This window comes from Cervus elaphus, chromosome 30, assembly GCF_910594005.1.
Source record: "Cervus elaphus chromosome 30, mCerEla1.1, whole genome shotgun sequence".
NCBI lineage: Eukaryota > Metazoa > Chordata > Mammalia > Artiodactyla > Cervidae > Cervus > Cervus elaphus.
Genome location: NC_057844.1, coordinates 30,137,373 through 30,151,233, shown reverse-complemented (window position 1 = coordinate 30,151,233; position 13,861 = coordinate 30,137,373). Strand labels below are relative to the sequence as shown.

The window sequence follows — 13,861 nt, the reverse complement described above, 5'->3', positions numbered from 1 at the left end:
TCCAGTACTCTGGCCTAAAGAATTCCATGGACTGTATAGTCCATGGGGTCATAAAGAGTCAGACATGACTGAGTGACTTTCACTTTCACTTTATGGCCTGGAGCGAGAGGAAGAGAGAGAGAGAAAATGTGAACACTCTGGTGTCTCTCCTTATAAGAACACTGTTCCTATTGGATCAGGGTCCTACTCTTAGAACCTCATTTAACCTTTGCTGTTGTTCAGTCGCTAAGTCGTTTCTGACTCTTTATGGCCCCATGGACTGCAGCACGCCAGGCTCCTCTGTCCTCCACCATCTCCCCGAGTTTGCTCAGATTCATGTCCATTGAGTCAGTGATGCTATCTAACCATCTCATCTTCTGCCACCCCCTTCTCTTCTTGCCCTCAGTCTTTCCCAACATCAGGGTCTTTTCCAATGAGTCAGCTCTCCACATCTGGTGGACAGAGTATTGGAGCTTCAGCTTCAGCATCTGTCCTTCCAATGAATATTCAGGGTTGATTTCCTTTAGGATTTACTGGTTTGATCTCCTTGAAGTCCAAGGGACTCTCAAGACTCTTCTCCAGCACCACAATTATTCCTTTAAAAGACTTGTTTTAATACAGTCACACTAGGGTTTGGGGCTTCAACATAAGCATTGGGGGGAAGGGTACCAAATTCAGTGTATACCTTAAAATCAGTTTACTTTCACAAAATGTATCAAAATTAGATACATTTAAATTTAGAGAACTCTGATAGACTGGTGGCAGTGAATTTGGTACAGAAACATGTTATGATGTTTTACAGGAAAGATTCAGGACTAGGGAGCTGTGAGATGGGAAAGGTCTGGCCTGAGTGGGCTGTGGTGATAAGATTAACTCAAGTTACTGCTCAGAGGGACTCTACCTGTTTCAGCAGGCTCTCTTGTCTCCCTAGCTGATGTTTCTTGAAGAAGGTACCAGAACTGTTTTGGATTTGTTGCGCAGGTTCTTAGTACATACTGAGCTGCTTGTGCCCCATTGTGATACATTCTGTAGGAGGTGTTTCTGGACTGGAACCTCCAGGGCCAATTTTCCTGGAATTGTTTCTTATGAAACTACAGGACCAGAACTGAATTTGATTAAGTGGACCTAACAAGAGTTAAGAGAAGACAGATGACCTCCCATCTTATGCTTACTGTTTACCAATTTACTTTTCCAGGGACCTTTGGGCAGAGCAGCCCCTGGGATATTTTCACTCCTGCCTCCTGGAGCCACCCTAGAGTGCCCCATGAAATCCTGACAGACCCCCAGAGCATGCCTGCTCACCCAGTGCTAGAAGGAGGTGTTTCTGCCACGTGCAGAGGAGAAGAGCAAGACAAGGTGGTGGAGGGCAAGGCCAGTGCTGAGGTTGGTCCTGGCACATACAGTTCACCTGGGCTTGCTCATAGCTCCAGGCAGATTGGCACTGGTCATAAACTGCACCCTGAAGAGGTCAAGGCATGGCCCAGAGAACCAAGTCAACTCAGGAATAAAAGCATATCCTAAGATCCTACTACTGACCAGGGCCAGGGGGCTTATTGGTTCATCCGGGGGTAGTTGGAGCTGATCTCCCAGCATCACTTGACTGTCCCTGTCTCTCATTAGCAAAAAGGTTTTTGTCTGTGGCCTTGGAACACAGAGAGACTCAGCACCATGCTTGACCCCATGCCACATCAGAGAGACAGACGCTGAAATTGCAGCCCACAGCACACGGTCCCCATTAGGAAATACATTTTATCACAGGGCTTCCTGAGTGAAAGCAAGGAATAATGGGTTTAGTGCCTGGGTCCATGAAAGTCAGTGTCAGAGCAAGAGATGGTGAAAAGACCCTGGTAGATGCAGTCTTGATTTAGAGCTCAGTGAAATATATGAATTTTCAGGAAATGCTTGCCCTTTAATAAACTGAAAAAAAAGGTCATTTCATGAACTATTGCTCACTGGTTATGTTACAACTCAAGGCAGAACACCTGCTCTGCCCACAAAATAATGTCTAGGATTTTGTATCTGCAGCCTCTTAGAATACTGATCACACAATGGATCCTCGTCACTGATGTCCTCATAGAGACACACTCAGCATGGGAAATAGAGGGACCAGGCAAGCACTGATCAAGAAAGCCTTCTGTCTTGTCAGGGGCTCCTTCATTTCCCCATGTTGTTCTCATGAGCTTAACATGGTGTTTTCATAGCTCCAGGGAGGCTCAGAATGTGTCTACATGGTACTATCGGCCTGTTTAGAAGTACAGTCATTTTGCTGTGCATTTGGTATAGAGAAAACAAATGAGTTCATTAATTTAGATAGGCCCACAACTTGGAAACTAAAAGCACAGAGGGGGTGGGAAGAGAGGAAGGAAGAAGCAAATGAGGGAAATATGCTGATCAGCACAAGAGCCAGGATCGGAGAAAATCATACTGTGATGCAGGAAGGATCAGGCAGAAGGAGAGAGGAGGGTGGAGGAGGAGGAGGAAGCAGGAGAAGGGGAGGGGGGAAAGGAAGGATACCCAGTGCAACACAATCCAAATACCTAACTCCTATGATGTGAAAGAGGGTCAAGCAACAGACTTCAGGAGTGACCTTGATCTTGTGTAGGGAAAGCTGCTTCAACATTTGTAGTTCTGTCCAACTTGACTCCAAATGCCTCAGGAAACACCCTGTAAATTCTTTCCAAGAAAAATGAACACACACACACAAAGAACCTGAGGCACTCTTACATAGTATATCTGGAGGGGACTTCCCTGGCAGCCCAGTGCTTAGGACTCCACACTTCCACTGCAGGGAGCACTGGTTTGATCCCTGGCCTGGTTGGGGAGCTAAGATCCCCTATGCCTCGAGGCATACTCAAGCAAAAAACAAAGCCCCACCCCCCAAAAAAAACCCAAGAAGCAAAGTGTTTGAAGCACTGTTTATGAGTTAGGGTTAACTAAGGTCTGCTCTGAAGTTCGCCTTCATTAGCTGTGTGAGCTCCAGGAATCACTTCCACTGATTTATAAAATGAGGAGTGGGGTTGGCTGATTTTCCAGTTTCATTTCAGCCCTTAACACGTGTTTCTCTGCACGTATGTTTTGATTGGATTCTGGATGTCTGGAGTGATTTTTCCAGCATACCAGCCTATCAAACACAACCACAAACTAAAATAAATTGACTGAATGCAGAAAGCAATTCACCTGGAAAACATAACAAATGATTTTGAGAGTTGAGTGAAAGCTCAGGGGAAAATGTTCTTGTTATCTCATGGATTCAGCCAGCCAGGGTCTTGTTCTAACACAGAAACTCCATGTAACTGGAGTTAAACTTGCTCCCCATCACAGTGTGATCCTGGGTTCCTCTTCCCATATCTGCTCTGTCTCCTTCCAGCCTGAAAAGACCTCTGATCCTCGCTCTCCAGGAGACTGCATCCTTGAAGTGAAGGAAGACTCCTGTGGAGGGGATGGATTCGGCAGTGACAGGTGAGCCAGGCTGAAGGTGAAATAAAAGGCAGCCTTTCCTGGCTGAGGGATCCAGGCCACTCTGTCATCATCATGAGTCATCTGTCCCTAAGCCCCACAGCCTGTGAGTACAGTGAGGTCACAACTCAAATCTCACCAGTTTGATGTCCTGCCTGCTCAGCTCAGGACACTCTCAGAAGTCCGTGTGTTGTCTGGCCATCACATGCAGTCAGGGCTACCTCACAGCGTCTTTGTCTTGAGCTCTGTGGCTATCGTTACTGCCCACCAGGCTGCGTGAGGCTGGACCATCTCACTGTTCCTTCCTTGGGGACTCCGTGCAGCCCCTGAGAGGGTGGGGGGTCTGGGCCTGGGCTTCCAAAGCTGAGAGAGCCTGGGGCACCACCTTCTCCCCAAACTGGAGCCTAGCTTCTAAAGAGAAGTAATGTGAGTGAATAATACCTCACTCCAGTTCCCCGGGCCCCACACCAGGCTTCTTGAGGTCCCATCACCAAGGCAACTATAGAAATGATCCCTTCAGTGTTCCCTGCCTCTCCTCTCATCACGGGGCTAAGATCTAGGTCATGCACCTGCATGAGGGATGACCCCTGCCCCCCACCTCAACGTTCCCACTTTCTCGGTGCAGCGGCTCCATGGTCATGAGCCCAGGCCCCTTCTGTATGCTTCTGCCTCCTCTCAGCTCTGGCTTCCAGGTTCACAGTGCCATATGGTCCAGACAGCTGCTGGGGCCTCCTGCTTCCATCCACACTCCAGGCAGCGGGAAGAAACAGGGGTGTGCGAATCAGGGGTCCCCAACAGAGAGGGTGCACGTTCTAGTCAGATCAACCCCCTTTACAGACTTTTCCAGGATGTCCTGAACACTTCTGCTCATGTCTTGGTGGCCAGAACTTAGTCACATGGCCACATCTCCCTGCAGGAGAGGCTGGGAGTTCTGTAACTAAGGAGGAAGGCAGGAGAGGATTAGGGTATCCAACTAGAAATCTCTGTTCTGGGAGGTCAAATAGTTAAATGCTTTATATGCTATCAGAGTCAGAGGGTATCATGCATAGAAACATCATTCATCATGCATTTCACAGCAGAGAGTCGTGAATTTAAAGTTTTATTTGGGAGACCACTCAGCTTATCAGAATGTGTCATGGGCTTTGGTTATAGTCACAGGTCTGTCTTTAAAAACAGTGTGACCTCAGGTGAGACATATCAACTCCCTGATTGTACATCTGCAGATCTCCCAGTGGGTCTGTGGTCTCATGAGATGGTGAGTGTTGATGGTGTGTTGGAGTCTGAGACTGGGAAGGAAGGGGGATCCTCGGGGGTTTGAGGGTGTGGCATCATCGACAGCATCTTCCTCAATGGTGGCAATAGGATCATTGCCATCTTCTACATACCTTCCCAGGACCTGCTGTGGTCTTAGTGGTCTCAGAGTGTTAGCCTGCCCTGGCTGCCGTGACAAAATACCAGAGACTAGGTGGCTCAAGAAACAGACATTTACTTCTCACAGTCCTGGAGGCTGGAAGGCCAAGGTCATGGTCACTGCCAATTCAGTTCCAGGCACAGGAGGGCCTTCTTCCTGGCCAGCAGGCTGGCACTTTCTCTGTGTCCTCACAGGGTGGAGACAGAGCAACCTCCATCCCCTCCTCCTCCTGTGAAGCCACGAATTCTATCAGAAGGGCCCCAGCCTCACGACCTCACCAACCCTAATTACCTCCCAAAGGCCCCCCACCTCCAAATACCATCTCACTGGGGGACAGGGCTTCAACATGTAAATTTGGGGTGGGGCCCAATTCTATCCAAAGCACTGAAAGTGCGGTGGGATGTCGGGTGGGGAAAGACTCCACAGCACCATAGACAAGCAGCTCCCACGCAGGAGGGACCAGAAACACTGTCATACTCTCCTGCTTCCACCCTCTCCAGGTAGAGGCAGCACGAGAAGTCGGCTCTGAACCCAGAGCTGGTGCTGATTCTCAGTCAATCTTCAGTGAGGGGCTAAATGAGTGGAAGGGAAAGTGGGAGATGTGTGCAGTGAATGAGGCCAGAATGGGGCTGCTTGGAGGGCCCCAAACAGGAGGCTGAACGGCAGAAACCCTCTCACCCAGCTGGATCAACACCAGTGCTTGTTGGGTTAATTTAAAAATACAGATTTTAAAGCAAGGGGCCATTAAAACATGATATATACATCCTGTAAACATTTTACTTCAATTTGCAAGAGTAGAATGTACATTCATCCCCAATCTTTTGATGTAGGGCCAAGGCTTTTTCTTCGCATAAGAGGCAAGTTCAGCACAGTCTGCCATAAATGCATTATTTATCGTTTTCAGTTTCTGCTTTTTTTAAAGTAGAGCTAGAACTTAAAGATATTTGCAAAGCAATGAGAGAGCACTAGACTTCTAGTTCTTTCTTTTTATAATTTCCCCCAAGCTTTAACAGTTGTCTCATCTATCCTCAATTCAACATGACCCTTCATCTAATCTTTTCCAAGTATTCATCTTAGTTTTCACAAAGTTCTCTCACACTAATCTCATCGATTTTCATTTTGTTTAAATAAGTTTATGATCACAATAAAATGTACAACTGGCATTCACAAGTTTGAGAGCAAACACAGCTGATTCTTGTTAAGTACTCGACTCAACCCCCAGCCTTTGGGAGCAGAAGTACCATCTAGCAGACATGAGTGTCTAGAGCATTCTGTGGGCATTTGGCAGGGTGTTTACAGAGTCGGTCAGTCCATCAGTTCAGTCAGCAGAGTGTCCACCACACGTGATCCCCTGAGCAGCAAGGAGTCCCTAGAAATCAGATGGGTGCTTTCCCTGGAGAGCTTGGCCACAGCACAGAGGCCAGGGAAGGAGAACGTGGGAGGAGGCAGGTGATGTCCTCATGGTTAGCCTCCCAGGTTAGTGTTACCTCACCTGCAGCACCTCCACCTCAGTGCAGCCCAACCTCCTCCAATAGCACCAGCCTCATTCATTGTCAACCACTGTCCGGAGTCTTCCACCAGGCCCATAACTGACGGCAAGGTGGGGAACCGCTGCATGACTAGGCTTTATCCTCACAGGCTTCTGGGGACGTACTCCTCTTTATCTTTAATTTTATTTTGTATTGGAGTATAGCCAATTAACAAACAGTGTTGTGATAGTTTCAAGTGAATAGCAAAGGGACGCAGTCATACAGGTATCCATTCTCCCCTAAGCTCCCCTCCCATCCAGACTGCCACATAACACTGAGCAGAGTTCCTTGTGCTATACAGTTGATCCTTATTGGTTATCCACTTTATTTTACTTCATTTTAGTTTTTCATTTTATTTTTGGCTGTGCTGGGTCTTTGTGGTTATGCGTGGGCTTTTTCTAGTTGTGGCGAGTCAGGGCTAGTCTCTCGTGGTGCGTGGGCTTCTCACTGAGGGGGCTTCTCTTGGTGCAGAACACGGGCTCCAGGGTGTACAGGCTTCTGTAGCTGTGACGCGTGGGCTCAGGAGCTGCGGCTCCCAGGCTCTAGAGCGCAGGCTCAATAGTTGTGGCGCACAGAATTAACTGCTCCGTGACATGTGGGATCTTCCTGGATCAGGGATTGAATCCATGTGTCCTGCATCGGCAGGCAGATTCTTTACATTGAACCACCAGGGAAGCCCCTGGTTATCCATTTTAAATACAGCAGTGTATACATGTCCATCCCAAACTACCTAACTATCCCTTCCTCCCATCCTTCCCCTCGGCAATCGTTAAGGTCATTCTCGACGTCTGTGTGGTACATACTCCTTGTTATCTCCACCTACAGATGAGGAGACCAAGCCTTCGGGACGAATTGTGATTTGCCTAAAGTCAAAGCACTGGTCAGTGGGAAGGCAGGAACATGCCCCCACCGTCTGTCCGCTCCCCCACATGAAAGGACCAGGCCCTGGAGAAGGGCTTCTGTGTGAGCATAGGAAAGAAGGAAGTAGCAGCTGTTGGCAATGGGCAGGTTACTGTGGAACGAGGACTCCTCCCCAGAGGGCAGGCCCGAGTGACGCCGTCAGTGTTACTCGCTGAGACCACCAGGGCCGGGGCTCCTGGAGTGACCAGGGGTAGAGAGGCGGCCAGGCTGTGCAGGGTGACATGAGGCCAGGCAGGGCAGACAGGGAGACCACCTCTGCAAACACATACCAGGAGGCGAGTGGGTGACGGGGACTGTGCCCGGAGCTCAGGGCTGGAGACACCACTGGGCTCCCCAAGAAGCCGTGGGTGCTGACAGAGCAGAGCTGAGGGAAAGGCCAGAGAATCGGTGAGCGGATGTTGAGTTGTGCCTTAGAAACAAACCCTGTGCTGGCTAAGATTCCCCGTGCCCCTGATGGGTCAAGTATGTGCTAATTTGGTCTCAAGATTTGTGAGAAATTGTCAGTGAATATTTTAGGAAAAGTGTTTTCAGCATTCACTCTGCACTGTTTGTTGTGCTCCGCTCTGCTCTGCGGGGCACGGGGCTGTGATGGGACCCTGGGATATGGCCAGGAATGCAGAGGAGCCTGTGCCCTGAGGATCTATGCTCGGGAGGGCAGAGGGGTCTCTGGGCTCTGCCCCTACTCTGCCTGGATCTCCCTGAAGGAGGGTGCAAAGCGTTGTGGGAGCACCAGTGGCAGAGGTCGAGGAGGCCTCCCGGAAGAAAGGAGTTCACACTCAGATCCAAAAGACAGGCAGGATGCAGCCACTCCAAAGGAAACCCTAAGAGAAGGAAGAGCTGCTACAACATAGATGGACCATGAGGACATTGTGCTCAGGGAGATAAGCCAGTTATAGAAGGACAAATGCTGTGTAATTTCACTTACACAAGATTTCTAGAGTGGTCAAACTCTCAGAAAGTGAAAAAGTGGAATGGTGGTTGCCAGGGGCTGGTGGGGAGGAGAAGGGTGGATTCTTTTTTACTGACTACAGAGTTTCAATTTTGCAAGATGACAAGTGTTCCAGAGACGGACAGTGGTGATGGTTGCATGACAATGTAAAAGCACTTAATGCCACAGAGCTATGCACTTAAGGTGGCTAAGATGGTAAATTCTATGTTCTGTGTTGTGTTAGTCGCTCAATCATGTCCAACTCTGCAACCCCATGGACTGTGGCCCACCAGGCTCCTCTGTCCATGGGATTCTCATGGCCAGAATACTGGAGTGGGTTGCCATTCCCTTCTTCGGGGTATCTTCCCACCCCAGGGATTGGATCCAGGTCTCTGGCATTGGAGGTAGACTTTTTTACCATCTGAGCCGCCAGGGAAGCATATTTTACCCCAAGTAAAAATTAGAGAGAAAGAGAGAGAAATAAAGGAGGAGCATGAGGCCAGGCCCCAGGCAAGACAGAAAGAGGAGCTTCTGGGAGCTCTGAACTTGGTTGGCACAGAGCTGGGCGAAGGTGACGGTGGCAGGGACCTGGAAATGAAAGGAAGGTGTTTGAGGGGCAGAAGTAGATGGCTTTTCAATGTGTTCAGAGATAAACAGGAGGAAAGACCCGTGATGGAGGGTCAAGTAGAAAGGATCAGTGTTTACATGTCTTTGCAAGTGGGCAACATGCTTTGATGATGGGGCCCATGGTGCTCGACCAAGGGCTTGCATGGAAGCAGGGGGCAGCAGTGAGCCCCCAGGTGCCTGAGGAATCTGAACTCACCTGCTTCTCCTCCAGGCCGCCCTTGGAGCAGAGCGAGCCTCCCCGGGGCACACCTGCGCTGGGGACCCCCAGCATCTACCAGAGCCTCCGGTGCCACCAGGTCCCCTGCCCATCAGCACTCCCAGAGAAGCCGGATTTGTCCATCCTTGGTGCAGATTTGTTTAACTTAGATTTTCTTACACAAGAAAAAGAAGGAAGTGAAGCTGTCCAGAAAGAGTACTGATCACATAGCAGTTTCCTCGTTTGAGTTCTGAAGAAACCAGCCTGCTCTTTTCTTTCCTTGGCAAATTCTTCTTCCCCAGTTAATCAAGAAGTCTGACTGAGATTAAGTTTTGCCCGACAGGGGCCAAAAAAGAACAAAACAAGAAATTATTTCAGCCAACATGGGCCTTTTCCCAAAGCAATTAGAGCTTGGATTTAAGCAAACAAATCAGATTTGAGGTTTTCCTTCCTCAGAAGCCGTTATTCCATGGAGTGAAGATTGTCCAGGACAGATGGGTCCTGAAACAGCTCCCCTAGAACCCCACATATCACAACAGCAGCTGCCCACGGCCGGGCTGAGGACAGCAGGAGAGAGAAAGGAGGCATTGATTAAGAAAAGCTTTGAAAGCCTGCTTTGTGCCAGGCAAACCTTGGTTAAGATCTTAGATGGATCATCTCACTCACTCCTAATAGCACTACCAGGAACAGATGCTGTTATTGTCCCATTTTTCCAACAGGGACACTGAGGCTCCAGGAAGCAAAGTGACTTGCCACTGGTTCACAGTTAAGTAAATGATACAAGGAAATCAGAGCCCAGGCTCCTGACTGTCAACAGCAGTGACTCTCAGAGAAGAGGGAATAACATCAGAGGGCCAATGGGTCTCTCCTTTCCAAGCATAGCCCTAGAGCAGTCACTTCAGAGCTGTAAGCCATCTCAACAATGGTAGAAAAAGAATAACAACACAGCTGCTGCCGGTTACAGAGCACTTATTATGCTGATCTCTTCATGGACATCATTTAATCCTCAAAGCCGCCTGGAGAGGGTATGTCCGCACTCTACAGATGAGAAAATCAATCCTCAGAGAAATTAAATACTTTGCCCAAAATCACACAGCAAAGAGATAAAAGCCCTCAAAATTCAAACCTAAATTTGGCCCCAAACAGTGGATTATTAACCTCTACCTCTGACTCAGAGCCATCGTTTTACAAAGACCTCGTGGCAGAGAGCCCACAACTGCGCAGCTGGGCAGTCTCCTGCCCGCCTCCCCGATCCAGCGTGTTCTAGGACCAACTCACTGCCTTGGGTCAGCCCACGACCATATCCTTCTCAGAGGGGCAGGACGGTGCTAGCCAGGCCCATTTCACTGGACCTGGCTTCTATAGGACGAAGGAGAAGCGTCCCCCCAGAGCCTGCACCCCCTTCTAGACCATGCTGCAGATCTCGGGAACTCGAGATCTCGTGCCTAGGTGGCCGAGTCCACGTTCAGAGCCTGAGCAGCTTCCCCGGTACCTGTCCATCCACAGAGGACTACACGGTCCCAAGTTCTCAAGGTGGCTGAGGGGCAGTGTTTGCTGGGTGCAGACAGATATTGGACATTCTGGCTGGGGGTGCCTGCATATTCATGCTGAGGTCCTCATGGTGCAGAGAGGAGAGCCAGCCAAGGGCTGAAAGCCAGGGGCCGGCTGTCCCTGCATTGCCATATCCACCGTGGAACTATGAGGACCCCAAGAATTCTATACCCAAACTGGTCTTCTGGGGCTTTACAGAATGGCCAAGGTAGAAAGACTGAATACTCACCATGTGCTAAATATTTTATTTCACAGTTTGTTAACTTGACACTTAACATTTAAAAACTGCATCTCCATCTGTACTCTTGTCCTGGATCCCCCAAATACCAGGGGTGAGATTGCCCTGACTTCCTATTCATTTATCGGACTCCTCTAACCCCACACCTCAAGACCCCAGGGACTTCAATCCTCCTTGACAGACCATCCTTGCCAAGATTACTGGATCCTCACTGGACACTTTTTAGGAGTCCCGGCCCTGCCTCCACCCCCACCATGACAGACAGTTCACATGTGTCTGAATTGCCGGCTGCTCTGCTACCAGTTAAATTGCCTGCTTTCCCCCATGATCTTTCTGACCCAACCAGCCAGGAACCCAGACCTGGGCCCCTCCAGCTGGTGCTAGTGGAGAACCTTCACACCAGGGAGGACTTACCCACAAGGAAATCCAAGCTAAACAAACTTAGGCAAAAAAAAAAAAAATGTATTGACTCCTAAAACTTCGGGAAAAACTATGACCAGAAATTAAAAAACCCCATCAGGACTGTCCTTCCAGCTCTCGCCCCTGCAGTGCTGCCTGTCTTCTCTCTGCAGACCAGTTCCCTCCACGTTGCAGGAAACACGGCCACAACAATCTCCAGGCTTAATCTGCAGCCTTAGCTTCACAGAGAGACAGACTTCGAGTTCTCTCAGGTTCCAAGGCCCAGATTCCTAGCAAAGGCATTTGCTGGCAGATCCCCAGGTCCGCACTTACTTCGGCCTAGCCAACTGAAGTCTTGGGCTGGTTCCTTTATAATGGCTCTTCTGGGGCTGCCCCAGGGGTTCAGCAGTTAAGACTTTGAGCTTCCAATGCAGGAGACAAGCGTTCAATCCCTGGTCAGGGAATTAAGATCCCACATGCCACTGGGCCAAAAAAAAAAAAAAAATAGAGCCATAGGGATGAAAAGGCCCTGTGGTCACCGTTACCCAGAAAGACAAGAAGAGGACATTGGGTACACAGACAGTCCTCGGCATGTCCCTTAAAGTCTGTGATCAGGTTCCATTGTCTCAGACTATGAGACTGTTTCTGTCTATCTGCCTACGCCTTCCCTCGTCCTGCTTCTCTTTCCTTCCTTCCTGACCTGGGTTTGAATCCTGAGTTTTCTCCTTCACACTGAATCCAGGCTCCAGAGGCACAGAGGGGACCCAGTCCCAGCTCTGGCATCAACTTGCTAATGGGCCAGAGCAAACTATGACTTCATCCTTCTGCCTTAATTTCTTCAGCTGTTAAAAAGGGAGTCAGGGAGCAGACAGGTTTCCCCACTCTGTTTCTAGATCTTTGAGCAATCAGCCTAACTTGTCCAGACCTTTTTTTCCACCCTACTTTTCATAAACCTTTAAACTGGATTTCTATTTTAATGGAATATTCATTTTTAATCCTTGATTTCTTGAACCAAAGCATTTAGAGTTCAATCCTCAGGGTCCTAGCCTGCCTGCCTGGTACTGTTTTCAACTGAGAGCTCAGTGTTAACGTTGTTTCGCTGAGGGCTGTGTGGCCTCTGTTAACTAATCCCATGAGGAAATAACGCCGTTATACAAAGTCAGTGGTGTTCGTAGTGAAACCCATCTTATAAATCAAGCCGAACAGGATTCCAGATACTTCCAGATGCCGCTTCCAATTGGTCTGGCCTTGTTGGAAGAAAACAAGGCAAAGTCATGAAACAAAGGAGTGAACATCTGACTTTTCTCTGTCCTGGCTCCTGAGTGGGGTCTTGCCTCCTCCTTCTCAGATCTGACCCCGAGTTTGTGAGCCTGACGGCCCTGGTGTGAGTGACCTGCCGTCAGTGATGAAGTCTAGTCAGGATCCTGGTCACTAATCAGTGGTATCACAGGATTAGACTGTCTTCTCTCCTCTTGTCTGGACAACCCAAAGGAGCACTTCTTGGCTAAGCCTCAGGACACAAGCTGTTTGTTTTTTCTACCCCTATTTGGTAGAAAATAGGGGCCTATCACACAATTGCACTCATCTCACGTGCTAGTAAAATAATGCTCAAAATTCTCCAAGCAAGGCTTCAGCAATACGTGAACTGTGAACTTTCAGATGTTCAAGCTGGTTTTAGAAAAGGCAGAGGAACCAGAGATCAAATTGCCAACATCCGCTGGATCATCGAAAAAGCAAGAGAGTTCCAGAAAAACATCTATTTCTGCTTTATTGACTACGCCAAAGCCTTTGACTGTGTGGATCACAATAAACTGGAAAATTCTGAAAGAGATGGGAATACCAGACACCTGACCCACCTCTTGAGAAACCTATATGCAGGTCAGGAAGCAACAGTTAGAACTGGACATGGACCAACAGACTAGTTCCAAATAGGAAAAGGAGTACATCAAGGCTGTATATTGTCACCCTGCTTATTTAACTTATATGCAGAGTACATCATGAGAAACGCTGGGCTAGAAGAAGCACAAGCTGGAATCAAGATTGCCAGGAGAAATATCAGTAACCTCAGATATGCAGATGACACCACCCTTATGGCATAAAGTGAAGAGGAACTAAAAAGCCTCTTGATGAAAGTGAAAGAGGAGAGTGAAAAAGTTGGCTTAAAGCTCAACATTCAGAAAACTAAGATCATGGCAGCTGGTCCCATCACTTCATGGGAAATAGATGGGGAAACAGTGGAAGTAGTGTCAGACTTCATTTTTTGGGCTCCAAAATCACTGCAGATGGTGACTGCAGCCGTGAAATTAAAAGACGCTTACTCCTTGGAAGGAAAGTTATGACCAACCTAGATAGCATATTAAAAAGCAGAGACATTACTTTGTCAACAAAGGTCCGTCTAGTCAAGGCTATGGTTTTTCCAGTGGTCTTGTATGACGTGAGAGTTGGACTGTGAAGAAAGCTGAGCACAGAAGAATTGATGCATTTGAACTATGGTGTTGGAGAAGACTCTTGAGAGTCCCTTGGACTGCAAAGAGATCCAACCAGTCCCTCCTAAAGGAGATCAGTCCTGGGTGTTCATTGGAAGGACTGATGCTGAAGCTGAAAGTCCACTACTTTGGCCACCTCA

General features: G+C 48.6%; 1 protein-coding gene across 1 annotated transcript in view; it reads left to right on the top strand.

Annotated features, from left to right (window-relative positions):
* LOC122686663 (WD repeat-containing protein 49-like) overlaps positions 1-12,623 on the top strand; it is a 47,757-nt gene extending 35,134 nt beyond the window's left edge. The window contains exons 17-20 of the mRNA XM_043891865.1: positions 1,175-1,362; positions 3,347-3,438; positions 9,063-9,137; positions 12,584-12,623. Of these exons, the coding sequence (XP_043747800.1) occupies positions 1,175-1,362; positions 3,347-3,438; positions 9,063-9,137; positions 12,584-12,623 (395 nt within the window). The remainder of the gene's footprint in view (positions 1-1,174; positions 1,363-3,346; positions 3,439-9,062; positions 9,138-12,583) is intronic.
* Positions 12,624-13,861: the final 1,238 nt, after the last annotated feature.